Source organism: Vulpes vulpes, chromosome 1 (assembly GCF_048418805.1).
Source record: "Vulpes vulpes isolate BD-2025 chromosome 1, VulVul3, whole genome shotgun sequence".
In the NCBI taxonomy this organism is placed as follows: domain Eukaryota; kingdom Metazoa; phylum Chordata; class Mammalia; order Carnivora; family Canidae; genus Vulpes; species Vulpes vulpes.
This window is the reverse complement of record NC_132780.1, coordinates 196469006-196482860: the sequence shown is the minus strand read 5'-3', so window position 1 is coordinate 196482860 and position 13855 is coordinate 196469006. Positions and strand designations below refer to the sequence as shown.

General features: G+C 34.6%; 1 protein-coding gene across 5 annotated transcripts in view; it reads left to right on the top strand.

Annotated features, from left to right (window-relative positions):
• REV3L (REV3 like, DNA directed polymerase zeta catalytic subunit) overlaps positions 1–13855 on the top strand; it is a 179356-nt gene that overhangs the window by 116364 nt on the left and 49137 nt on the right. For all 5 annotated transcript variants that reach the window (XM_026005812.2, XM_026005811.2, XM_072739059.1 and 2 more), the window contains 2 exons: positions 5920–6035; positions 8914–9032. In XM_026005812.2, the coding sequence (XP_025861597.1) occupies positions 5920–6035; positions 8914–9032 (235 nt within the window). The remainder of the gene's footprint in view (positions 1–5919; positions 6036–8913; positions 9033–13855) is intronic.

The window sequence follows — 13855 nt, the reverse complement described above, 5'->3', positions numbered from 1 at the left end:
CCAGGATCACAGCCTAAGCCGCAGACGCTCAACCACTGAGCCACCCAGGCATCCTTGTTCTGCTTTCTATAGTTGAACTCTTTCTGTTAAAATTGAAACAATATTCTGCATGAAAGATAAAGATGATATTCTACAGACCGAATATCTGAATCCTACTAGATGGGTTAAAATAAACCATTTTGAAATTTAGAATGCCAGAAAATGTTTTAAACAAAATAAGATTAAATGTCAGGGCATCAAAAATAATATACTGCTACCCACTGCTCCAAGGAGGTAAAAAAAGGGAAAGTGTTTTTACTACTTATAGCACTGATAACTAGATGGATTCCTATCCATTTGAGTGTTGCCATTGTCATTCCTACCTTTTATCTTCTCACAGAGGTTATCATCAACATATCAGATGCTTCCTAGTGCCCACACTTTTATTTTCGCAAGCAATTAGCAAAAAGAACATGAAGAGTTTCAGTCAATACCATTTTGTGTACCAGCACACCTCCAGTAATGTCTCTGGGCTTTGTTATGCTTGTGTTCTCCTTGTTAAATATATTCCCAACAGACTTATCTGCCAACATTGAGAATTTTGTCAGTCATTTGCAAGTATAGTAAATTTCTTCATGTCCATAACATGAATTATATTAGCCGTTAGGAAAAATATGGTAAACAAAATAAAAGCAATTTCTGGTTCTTATTCTAAAAGGTCATATTATTATAAAGAGAAGAGTGCTTAAATATCGGCATTTCGATTCTGTATCATCTTTTATATATTATCCTAAATAACCCCTAAAAGATTATTTCATTCTTTCAGCTCATTTGTCGAATACCTACTCAATATAGACTTTTTTTTTTTTTTTTTAAGATTTTATTTATTCCTGAGAGAGAGAGAGAGAGAGGCAGAGATACAGGCAGAAGAAGAAGCAGGCTCCCTGCAGAAGTCCGATTGGGGACTCAATCCCAGGACCCCTGGATCACACCCTGAGCCAAAGGCAGATGCTTAACCACCAAGCCCCCCAGGTGCCCCACAATACAGGCTTTGTTAAGAGGATAGACTAGGGGATTCCTGGGTGGCGCAGCGGTTTGGCGCCTGCCTTTGGCTCAGGGCGCAATCCTGGAGACCCGGAATCGAATCCCACATCAGGCTCCCGGTGCATGGAGCCTGCTTCTCCCTCCTCCTGTGTCTCTGCCTCTCTCCCTCTCTCCCTCCCTCTCTCTCTCTCTCTCTCTCTCTCTCTCTCTCTATCGTAAATAAATAAATAAATCTTTAAAAAAAAAAAAAAAAAGAGCATGGACTAGAGTCACCCAGCTCTGTAATTTTTTTTAAAGAACATGGCTTTTATTATATGTTTCTACATCTATATTTTAAACATGTATGTCTTTTTTTTTTTTTTAATTTTATTTATTTGAGGGATCCCTGGGTGGCGCAGTGGCTTAGCGCCTGCCTTTGGCTCAGGGCGCGATCCTGGAGACCTGGGATCGAATCCCACATCAGGCTCCCGGTGCATGGAGCCTGCTTCTCCCTCTGCCTGTGTCTCTGCCTCTCTCTCTCTCTGTGACTATCATAAATAAATAAAAATTTTAAAAAAAATTAAAAAACAACAAAAAAAAGATTTTATTTATTTGAGAGAAAGAGAGAGCATACAAGCAGGGAGAGGAGCAGAGGGAGAAGCAGACTCCCCACCAAGCGGGGAGCCTGACTTGGGTCTCAGTCCCAGGACCCTGGGATCACAACCTGAGCCGAAGGCAGACACTTAACCAACTGAGCCACCCAGGTGCCCAAAAACTTGTATATCTTTATGAATGGAAGATGTTACCTGAAGGACAGGGTGGGTTTTTTTTTTTTTCAAGATTTTTTAATTCCAGTTAGTTAACAGTGTTATATTAAGTGTTATATTAAGTTTCAGGTGTGCAATATAGTAATTCAACACCTCCATATAACATCCAGTGCTCGTCACAGCAGCTACACTCTTTAATCACCATCATCTATTTTCACCTGTCCTCTCACCCACATCCCTTCTGGTAACCATCAGTTTGTTTCCTATAGCTAAGAGCCTGTTTCTTGGTTTGTCTATCTCTTTTTTTCCCCCTTTGCTCATTGGTTTCTTAAAGTCTGCATATGAGTGAAATCATACAGTATTTGTCTCTGACTTATTTTGCTTTAGCATAATACACTCTAGCTCTGCCCATGTCATTCCATCTATATTTTTATCTTAAGCAAGTAACTTACCTCTCTAAGCTTTAGTTTCCTCATTTGTAAAATACATAATAGATATGAAAGTTAAATGAAGGGTGTGTGGGTGGCTCATTTGGTTAAGTGGCCAACTCTTGATTTCAGCTCAGGTCATATCTCAGGTTTGTGAGATCAAGCCCCTCACTGGGCTCTGCCCTGGGTGTGGAGCCTACTTAAGATCTCTCTGTCCCTCTCTGTCTGTCCCTTGCCATACCCCCTAAAAAAAAGAAGAAGAAAAAGAAAGTTAAATGAGATAATGCACGTAAAACTCTTAGCCAGGTCAATACATAAATGTTAACTCTGAGTGTAAGGTATAGTTTTAGGTACTAAATATAAATGGATATTAGAAGCATATCTTCAGAGTTTTATTGTCTTTGTTTTTACACTCTTAATATTTACCTCCTCAGATGGCAAACATAAAAAGTCTTATGAAGTGATATAAAAAAATAAAACCAAATCCATTGTTTTCTGGTCACAATCATTGTTCTGTTTTTCCTTGAACTATTAATAATTTTACATTTTCTCCAGTTTCCCTAACTTATATATAAGCTTTGATTTCTCCTTTTTTTCTTCCCTCATCCATACATTTTATCCATTTAACCTCAGAATTATGTTTTAAGATCATCCCATCATCCCTTTCCCCCGTTGCCCACCCGTTGCCACTACCCTAGTTAGAACCCCTTTATCTCTCTTGTGTACAGAAATAAAAGGTTATTTAAAATCTGTTGTGAAGCAGCTTTTTTATACCTGTGTAAATAAATCATTTTCATAGTTCTGCTGCTTGCTTTTTCTCCAGTTTTTTCCTTCACCACTAATCCCATCTACCCAACCTTATTCTTTCCATAACTTTTAGAAACTAGATAAAGTAGATTAAATTCACCAGAATTAAAGAACAAGTCACAAAGATTTTGTTACTGTAAGCACACGTTTTCATAGAAGAAATGAAATCCTTGGGATTTTGAACTTGAGACATGATTTATCAGCATTGGAGTCTCTTAAGACAAAATGGCCTCTAACTCAAAAAACAAATATACAGGGATCCCTGGGTGGCTCAGCGGTTTAGCGCCTGCCTTTGGCCCAGGGCACAATCCTGGAGTCCCGGGATCGAGTCCCGTGTCGAGCTCCTCACATGGAGCCTGCTTATTCCTCTGCCTGTGTCTCTGCCTCTCTCTTTTTAGGTCTATCATAAATAAATAAATAAATCTTAAAAAAAAAAAACAAATATACATAACAGGATCTGGAAAGTATTGAAACAACTACCCAATTCCTGCTTCTCCCTCTCCCTGTATCTTTGCCTCTCTTTGTGTCTCTCATGAATAAATAAATTTTTAAAATAAGATTTATCAAAGAAGGGCTCTGTAACCGTCTGGCATCCTCTTCATGTACCTGTGCTTAGAAGAAGTAGGAACTCCAACAATCTTCCAGATTCTTCTCTGAAGATCAAGGCCAACCATGGCCACATTGCAATGCCTAGTCTGAGTTACTCTTGGTACTAAAGCAGTCAGCTGCATCTGTTCTTTCGTATGTGTATGGGAATCCTTCAAATCTTTTATCCCTGATGATCCATAGAGTCACTTGGTATGATATTTCTGCCTCACTTTCTCAAATTTAGACAGTACATAGTTTTCAGGGAGATGCACTTGTCATTCAGATAACTGCCCTGTAAAGACTTTAACCTTATTGGAAGAATTGATGAAGTTGCTATCCACAAAGTTATGTTAACATATTAGATATTATATTAGATATATATTATATATTAGATATATTAGATATTATATTAGAATATAATATATAGAATATAATAATATTAACATATTAGATATTATGTTAGAAGACTAAGCAGGAAGAGTGTGGGAAACCTCTTCTTTTCTTGAGTGCCCTAGGATTTTTCTGGACTAAGTATTAGTGTCCTGTTTAGCCTCTGATCTCTGAGACTATTTACCTCATTGTTGCATATTGCCTTGTTTTCTTTTGCTTCCCCATGATCATGCATTACCCCTACTCTTTGTTCCAGAATTACCAGCCATGTGGCACTTTATGCCAAGAAAGTACTTTTTATAGGTTGGTGAAAAGATGAATGCTGAGAGAGATTTGGCTCTTCTATTAAATTAGTCCATCAGTGATCATTAAATTAAGTGGTTTTCCCAGAAATTTCAACCCTATTTGTATAGAGAAAAATATATGGACATTATCTTTTTCTCCTGATAAGTTTGAGGGCCACTCTCTAAGCATGTAGTATAATAGTGGATCACAAGCAGATTACTAGATGTTGAAATTTATATTCTAGAATGTATTTTGATAGGGCCTCTAAGGAATAAAGATAATAAAAAGAATGCTATTGCAGACATTTGAACCGGGTTCTTTTGACATCACCATTTAAACCTTCAGGATTAAAAGTAAGGACACATTTTTGTGGCATTCTGATTTTTGTTAACTAAGTGAAAACTAAAGCCATTCAGCCCCATCATTTTAAGAAAGCAGCTATGAAAGTATGATAAAATATCAGCAAGCTGGTTTTAAAAATAGATCTTCTGCTTATGATCCATTGTTCTACCACAGACTTGCAGAGTAGCCATATATACCTTCCATCAGTAAATTAGTATAATCCTACCCTACAGACTTTGGATGATACTTCAAGTGTTAAATGACACACTTTAGACAGGCTGCATATCCCACAGTTCAGAGTGACTACAACCAGCGATGTAAAACCTAACTTTATAAGTTTTTGTAATCTTTCAGTCTGCTTTTTGGCTTTTATAAATAAGACAACAGAATAATTTGGAGCATTATTGTTGTTTTGCTTTCCAAAGAGCATTATTGTTGTTTGCTTTTTGTTTTTCTTTTGTTCTCAAATTGTGAATATAATCATTTTCTCTCTTCCTCATACAATTTTTCCATTGATGCAGATCTTCAAGTTTATTTTCCCTTGTACTATAACAAAACATATTTCTATGGTGGTCACCATGAAAGTACTAAGAGGAGCCACAAGAAGGCTATTTCTGGGTTGGATGTACATTGTCAGTTCAGTTTTACCAGTGCAACTGTGTGATGGCAATGAGCACATTTTTCATTTTTCTTCTAGTTTCTAATGCTTAACTTCCCCACATTAATCTCACCTCTATTAATATTTCATGATTCCATTAAACTGAGTCACCTCTTAAGTTTAAAGGACAAACTTGTCATTACTGAGGCCTTACTTCATGTGAGGACCAAGTCATTAAAATTGAGAAAAGGAAGACATTTTCATTTTCTCTCTCAGCATTAAAACTGTGTAAGATAGTATAGGTTACAGAGGTAGAGAAGTGACAACAAAACCTGGGGGGGAGGGGGAATCTTTTTCAAAACAGTATCCACACATGCCCTCACACCTCACTCTGCCCCTGCGCACAATATAATCTCAATCGTATGCTCACTCTTATACTTGAGTGGTAATGCCTCTCTCCGACCCCAATTTCAATCAGCTTCTTCCCTAAGTCATATCAAATAAATATAGTCTAAGTAAAAACTATAATTGCTTTACAAAAATAGCTTAAAATCCGGAACTCTAATTGCCCTGTTCCTTCCTGTATCCATTATATCACCCCTTCTCCAACCAAGAAGCCTAATAGATTTTTTATTTTTTGTACTTTTCATCATGAAGAAATAATTAAAGGTTCAAATGTTTGGTTTTCGTTTAACTTTTTCATTCCTTTTAGGTATGATCCTGATATTTTGCTAGGATATGAAATTCAGATGCATTCCTGGGGTTACCTCTTACAAAGGGCTGCTGCCTTAAGTGTTGACTTATGTCAGATGATCTCTCGGGTGCCAGGTACGAAGCATTGTGAATATTTTATCACTCAATACCAGAGCAAATTACAAAGTAAATAAAGACAAGATGTTTAAAAAGTACTGTTCTAATTTTTAATACTAAACTGTGTAAGTTCTAGATATATCATAACTCCATTCTGGACAAATTCAAAAATCAAGAAAAGTAAAAGAAAAAATACCCCCATTTCACTATTATATATGCTGTTAATATATATGTAGGATTTTTTTCTTTCAGTCATTTTTCATGTGTGTATATATATATAGGCCTCTTTTTATATAACTTTAATAACACATATATCCCATTTTTGTTATGCTTCCTTCATCCTGCATCTTATTAAGTATTTTTCTACATTATGAGGTAGACTTTATAATCATTATGAAACACAAAACATATAATTTTATTTTGTCTGGTTCTATGTTTTATCCTTCCAGTTATTATAAAGAAGAAGATAGTAGAGGAACACTGACTATTGATTTTTATTTAGGTATCAGGCTGAAAAGTTGCATGAATTTTGAAGGCTGTTTCCCAGAAGTCTGATTCTGTTTGAAGGACAGGAGCAAAAATAACATCATAATTATAAAGCACTTTTCAGAATTATGTTTTTCTTTATAACTACAGAATTTTTAATAACTTTGTTTTAAAGTCACTGATCAAACTATGACCAACAGTGGAATAAAGTAAAATAAAATAAAATGCTTCATTTACTGAAATACATTGAAGAAAACTTTAATAACCATAAAAAGAAATATATTTGTCACACTTGTACCTAAAATAAAAAATAAATAAATAAAGTCACTGATCTAACTAGGACAAAAGCATTTACTTTGATTATATTGGTGAAAATAGAGAACTCCTGGGAGAGGTTATGACTTCAATACAGTATCTTAAGTGGTAGTAACTTTAAAGGGAAAGGCTGAAGCTAGAAGATTCAAGGACAATAAGTATTTTGAGCTTTGCAAAAAAGCTTGGAACAAAAAGGCAGAAATAATTTTAGTTTTTCATTGCACAAATTTTTCATAGCTTTTGTGTCCCTTGAGTGCTAGGAATAGTGGCATATCTCAATTTTTTCAACACTTTTTTTTTTTAAAGATTTTATTTATTTGAAAGAAAGAGCAGAGCTAGAGAGAGCATGAGTTAGGAGGAGCAGTAGAGGTAGGGAGCCTGACTCCAGGCAAGGCTAGATCCCAGGACTGCGGGAACATGACCTGAGCCGAAGGCAGGCACTTCCTTAAGACTGAGCCACCAGGCACCCCTCAGTTTTTTCAACATTTCATTTGGGGTAGGTTTCTGAATATTCAGGATCATCAATGTGAGTGTTCAGGTCTACTTATTAATCAGTTTAATTAGCTATAACAGGTAAGGTATATGACTTCAGATCAGAAACGTGAATGAGAGACACTTGGGTAGCTCAGTTGGTGGAGTGGCCAACTCTTGATTTTGGCTCAGGTTATGATCTCGGTCCCCTTGCTTAGCAGGGTTTCTGTTTGAGGATTCTCCCTCCCCACCTCATGTGCACATGTGCTCTCTCTCTATGCTCTAAAATAAATAAATTAGAAAAGAAAAGTGAGTGAAAGCTCTTGTCCATTTATTTATTTACTTATCTGTCTGTCTTTAAGTAGGCTCCACTCCCAAGGTGGGGCTTGAACTCCTGACCCTGGAATCAAGAGTCACATGCTCTACCAACTGAGCCAATCAGGCACTTCCAACTTCTAGCCTTATAGAACACTACTGAAACCATTTTAATGAGGCAACATGGTACAATAAAAAGGGAATGGTTAAGCAGTAAAGAGCACAGGTGCTAGAGAAAGATTGCCAGGGTTCAATTCCTGACTGTCCTGCTCACTAGTTATGTGATGTCAAACAAGTTACTTAACCTAGTCACACTTCAGTTTGTTCATCTGTAAAATGAGGATGAAATAGAACTTATCTCATAGAGCAATTGTAAAGTACTTAGAACAGTGCCTAAGAACATAGTAAACATTATATAAATGTTAAATGAAATCAACTTTTAAACATCTTCTCTTTAAAGAAAGAGGGATGATTATATGTAAATGGTCTCCGGAATCAAGTAACCCTGGTTTACAATATTGGTTCTGTTACTGCATGACCTGGGCCAAGATAATAAGATTTCTGAGTAGAATTTACTACAATGCAAAATGAAAATTACACTAATATTATAAAGTGGCTAGGTTAAAATAAAAGAAATAATAAAGTTTTTAGAAGATAGTAGACATTCAATATATGCTAAATATATGTGTATGTGTATATATATATATATACAGACATATATATTATTATAGATCCTCTAACTTTTGTATATACCCAGTGTTATATAAGAGAAACACATTTTAATTTATATTTTAGGTAAAGTCACCTAAGAAACTAGACTCAGAACTCTACTCTTCATCTAGTTATCCATACAAAGGAGAAATTCATTCCAAATATGAACATCATCAACTGATGTCAACAAATTTTTAGAGAGTTGTTTAGGTTAAAAACTCTACCATGTTTTCCAGGAAATGACCAGTATAACAATAAACATATTCATCCTAACACCAAAGAAATGCTGTAGTGTTAGGTGTTCATAAAAATAGCACCAGAAATTACCAAATTTAAAGTGCAAAAGATTTATTATTTAAAAAATGTGTTTATACACATGTTTATTATTTAAAAAGTATATAATTTTCAGAGACATTTCACAAAATTCATAACTTAGAGGGAAAAATTGTTTTAATCAAAATAACGATTATTCTCTAATACAAAATAGATGATTATATTTCATCTTTAATCTTTGAAATTTTTATTCTCATTTTATTTGGCATAATTTGCTTGGAAATTTGGTTTCTTTGAGTAATGCAATCTGTATTCATTTCTGTAGATGACAAAATTGAGAATAGATTTGCACCTGAAAGAGATGACTATGGATCAGAAACAATGAGTGAAATAAATATTGTTGGCCGAATTACACTAAATCTTTGGAGAATCATGAGAAATGAGGTAACGTGCTTCATCTAAAATTTTATTGGAAATAAGAGATTAGGATGGTATAAGTATTTTAGTTATCGTAGAGTTTTAAGTATAGCCTACTATGTAATTGATGCTTCATTGTGAATTATTTTTGTTATACTTACAAAAATAAACACTACATTCTAAAATTCAAAGCCATAGGAGTACTTAATGTTATTGATGTGTGTTAATTTTTTTCATTTGTGTCTAATTAGCAGTAGCTAGAAAAGTCTACAACTATCAGAGTTTTATGTTGTATGTGTCAAATGTATAATTTCATTATTTTTTGTACTTATGCCAGATGAATTCAGCTTGGTCTTTCTGATTTATTAAATAAGAAAAATTTAGTCTACACATAGAAGGGAACTAAGGACATTTAAAAACTGATTCAGACTAAGAAGGTAAATTGGAAAGACAGTACTTAGAAATAGTTAATAGCAGCTTCTAGTTGAGGCTTTGGGGGTCCAGATAAGGATTTTTGGTAGTATAATTCTCAATAAATTATCTTATTTGCAATCACTCAGAGAAATAATTATTTTACCAAAGATATAAGATCATAGGATCTTACACCATATTTCCATTCTTGAAGTTGCCTAATTTCTTTCATTAAAATGTACAAAAACACCCACTGTAAATTGGTCCATTCTCAGATTTTGGACTTGGGATAATTAGATAAAATGTTTATATTTAAAAGAAAACAGTATTCTTCTCCTATTTGAAACTACTTTCTCATTATATACTTTCTATTATATACTATGATCTTTCTTGATCTTTTAGATTTATGTAAAACATTGGACTTTCCAAGCATTCCTCTGCAATTCTTTTGGGCAACAGCACATAGTAGTTCTTTCACATAAGAAAATATGTTCTTTATATAAAATTCAGAAGTCCTAAAAAAAAAAAAAAAAATTCAGAAGTCCTTATTTTTATTCCTCTCTACACCATGAGTCTAAAGTTATACTACCATTTCATCTAATTTGAAAATGTATCATATATACTGCTTGGTGATAATTTTATTGTTTTCTCCTTAAAATATTATCAGAGCACAGGAATCCCTAGTGACTTCAAAATAGTTCCTAATGACATAGCATAGGAAATGGAAGGTATAGAGACTATATTGTATTTGGTTTTTACGTTCTATTATATATTTCAAACTGCAGTCTCTGAACTGTCTGTGATGAACACATTAATTGATTATGTAAACACAGAATTAAATTATCGAGTCTAAGTTTCATCCCTGAAGATCCAAAAGCCAGCTGTACACTTATCCACTGTTAAAGTCACAAATTGGGGAGTAAATTTTTCAAAGTTTAGAGCTTTCTTTAATCCTTACTGAAAATTCAGGGTCAAAGCCTTTCTCTAATTCTAGGTTTAATGTACAGAATATCTGATCTTTATTTGTAAATATGGAAACAACTGTGAGAAAGTCATGAGTTGGATAACTTACCACACCTCCCCCCCTACCTAGATGGGCCAAATTGTGAATAGTCACTTTTTTTTTCCCTAACACAAAGTATTCCTGGAAATTTCTGGGAAATCCTGAATGAAATTGTGGGAAGTACTATCTTATATCTCAAGTTGTTTTGTAACTTTAAGGTTTATGACTTTGGAAAGAAACTGGCCCTGAGAATTTCGTATTAGAGATCCTCAAACTCTCTGGTAGCAGCATGAAAGAGGACAAGACTGGGAAGGAAACCAGTGAGTGAGATTATTGGGGTAGCTCAAATGAAAGTTGGCAGTTGTATAAGGATTCAAAAAACAATTTAGAAGATAAATCCACAAGAATTAGATGTATAAAAAGATGAAGAGGAGAAAGTGTCAAGAATAACTTTTCGGGATCTGGCATAGATATAAGATCACAGGTGGAAAAATCTAGAGCATGAAATATCAATCATATAACCAGGTATAAATAGGAAAGTCCCAAATATGAGGTAAAGGTCTGAATCAGAGATAGAGCCTTGGAAGTCACATGAAAGTGGATGAATTCGTCAATGAGCTAATGGAGAGAGTAATCAGGATTGAGCCAAAAGTCATTTTTGTGGACAAAAATGTTTCAAGGAGCAGACAGAGGAATCAGATCCTAAGAATCAGTCATAAGATGAAGAACCAGAAGAGAACACTCCCATCAGAGCCACTAGTAAAGTCAGATGTTTCCACACAAGCATGTAAACCTCCCATTATCTCAGTTTGGCTACATCAGAATCTGTTTCTAATGTTCCCTATTACAATTTTAGTCTGTCAATAAGCATGTCAGGTGTTTTTAAATTTATTTAAATTTAATAAATAATAAACACTCTCTCCACAGTGTTGTAGGCAATGAAGATTGTGTAGAAGTAATGTACTCATGCCCATTCATATATTGTTTTGTCATCTATAAGGCACTTTTACAGACTTGTCACTTTTTAAGATTTATTTATTCATGAGAGAGACAGAGAGAGAGGCAGAGACATAGGCAGAGGGAGAAGCAGGCTCCCTGTGGGGAGCCCGATGTGGGACTCTATTCCAGAACCAAAGGGGTTCCCTTTGGAACACCCTGAACCAAAGGCAGATGCTCAAACACTGAGCCACCCCCGTGCCCCCAGACTTGTCATTTAAGTTTTGATACAAACTTGCAGCATATAAATAAAACAACAAAGTAGTGAGGTACTATTCCAAATAGAGAAAACTGAAGGGGACGCCTTCTCAGAGATTTAGTGACTTTTATTAAAAGCCTCATTAGCTAGTAAGGGATCAAGACTCAGACTCATTTTAAGCATGCTGTCTGTCTTCAGAGAGCTTAGTGTATATTTTATTATAAGTATATATAAAATAAATATATAAATAAATACATGATATGTTCTTGACAGCCTTCCAGTGTCCTAGAAATTTCTTATCTTCTTATGGGTGGTGGTTATATGGTTGTACATATACATAAAAATTCATGAGTTCACCTTAAATTTTTGTACATTTTTTTAAAAAGATTTTATTTATTCATGATAGTCACACACACACACACACAGAGAGAGAGAGACAGAGACACAGGCAGAGGGAGAAGCAGGCTCCATGCAGGGAGCCCGACGTGGGATTCGGTCCCAGGTCTCCAGGATCGTGCCCTGGGCCAAAGGCAGGCGCTAAACCACTGCGCCACCCAGGGATCCCCATTTTTTTATGTAAAGTATGTGTCAATCAAAAATTTTTAATTGAAGACTCAGGTAATAAGGACAACTGAGGGAATAAAGTGGTGAAGGATATAGGGCACAGATAGTTAAAAATCTCCTTCCATTTTTTAAAATTTCATCTTTATTTTCTCTGTTCTGCTGCACTAATTCTGACCACCTCTCCCAGTTCTGAGTATAAATTTATTACTGAAGTGATTAACTGTTGTGTTTTGCACATTGACTACAGCTGTGAATGGAAAGTGTAACCATACCTCTATCAGACCATTCCTTTATCAATAAATAAATGTACAAGCATTGTAACACTTTATATCAATTCTGGCTCTGATCTACATAGTACATTTATCTATTGTTTAACTTAAATTTGGGGGGGGGGCACTTGACGGGATGAGCACTGGGTGTTATTCTGTATGTTGGTAAATTGAACACCAATAAAAAATTTATTAAAAAAAAAAAAACGAAAAAAAAATTGTAACTATGAAAAAAAAAATAAAACACGTTTTAACAGCCCAAAAAAAAGAAAGAAAGAAACACAGTTACCAAAGTATTAAAATTTTATAATACAAAAAAAAAAATTTCTCTTGAAAACAAGCAACAAACTCCTACTTCATATTTCTGGATTCATATTTCAATTTCTAAAGTAAATCACTCCCTAAAAATTGAAACGTTATAAAGGTAGATCATGTTAATTTTAGAGTTCATGTTTCCTTCCTTTAGTTTTACTCACAGCTGAAATTATATTTATGCTCCTGTGACACCAAGAGGACTTAAAGTAGAGTGGATATCATAAGGTTATACTATGTTTAGTCTTAGTCCAATTTGTGAAATTGTTCTGTTTGAAATAAAATCAACCCAGACTATAGATCTGCCATCTGTCTCAGATATTGGGGACTAGTTTATTAAGATTTTATTGTTTAATTTGAGTCACAAAAATCCCCTAGTTAATCTTTATAGGTGAACTTACGTGGCAAGCTTCACAATTTTCCCTAATCAGAGAGCTACAGGACAATAAGGTGACCTTTTCTATAGAGATTTTTTTTTTTGATTGCTTGTGTTTTTTTTTTGTTGTTGTTTTTTGTTTTTGATTGCTTGTGTTAATGAGGATGTATACTCCAGCAAAAGTTTAGCTTTGATCTAAAGTGCTGTACTCTGTGTTAAGTAATCATGTAACTACCAGAGATCAGGTATTTGGCTCCATTTTCTATAACACCAAATGGAAATTAAAAACAAAACAAAAAACCAACCAAATGAAAATATTCATTAGCAGGTAGAAGAGTCACTCAAATATAAGGAATGGATAATAAAATGAGTTATTCACTTATGTTTGAGGAAGTACTCCAGACCAGTAGTGATTGTTGGGGAAAAAATGATGATTTACTTCTGAGAAAATGGGTTAGTACCTGCTCTATACTGGTGACTCTAGAATAGGTTTCCAAAGTTTAAAACTGAGTATATGCATGTCGTGTGCTTGCAAGTATACTAATTGCAGTGCTGTCGTTTTGGAGATTGATAGAAATTGTAGATAAAGTAAGACCAGTTTGGGTCACTGCATTGAAATGAGCCTTTAAAATTCAATCCTTGTTTTATACCTGCTGGATTGTAGAAATGGAAAAGAAAATATCTTAAAATTACAATGTACAAATGTGAACTGCTTTTAAA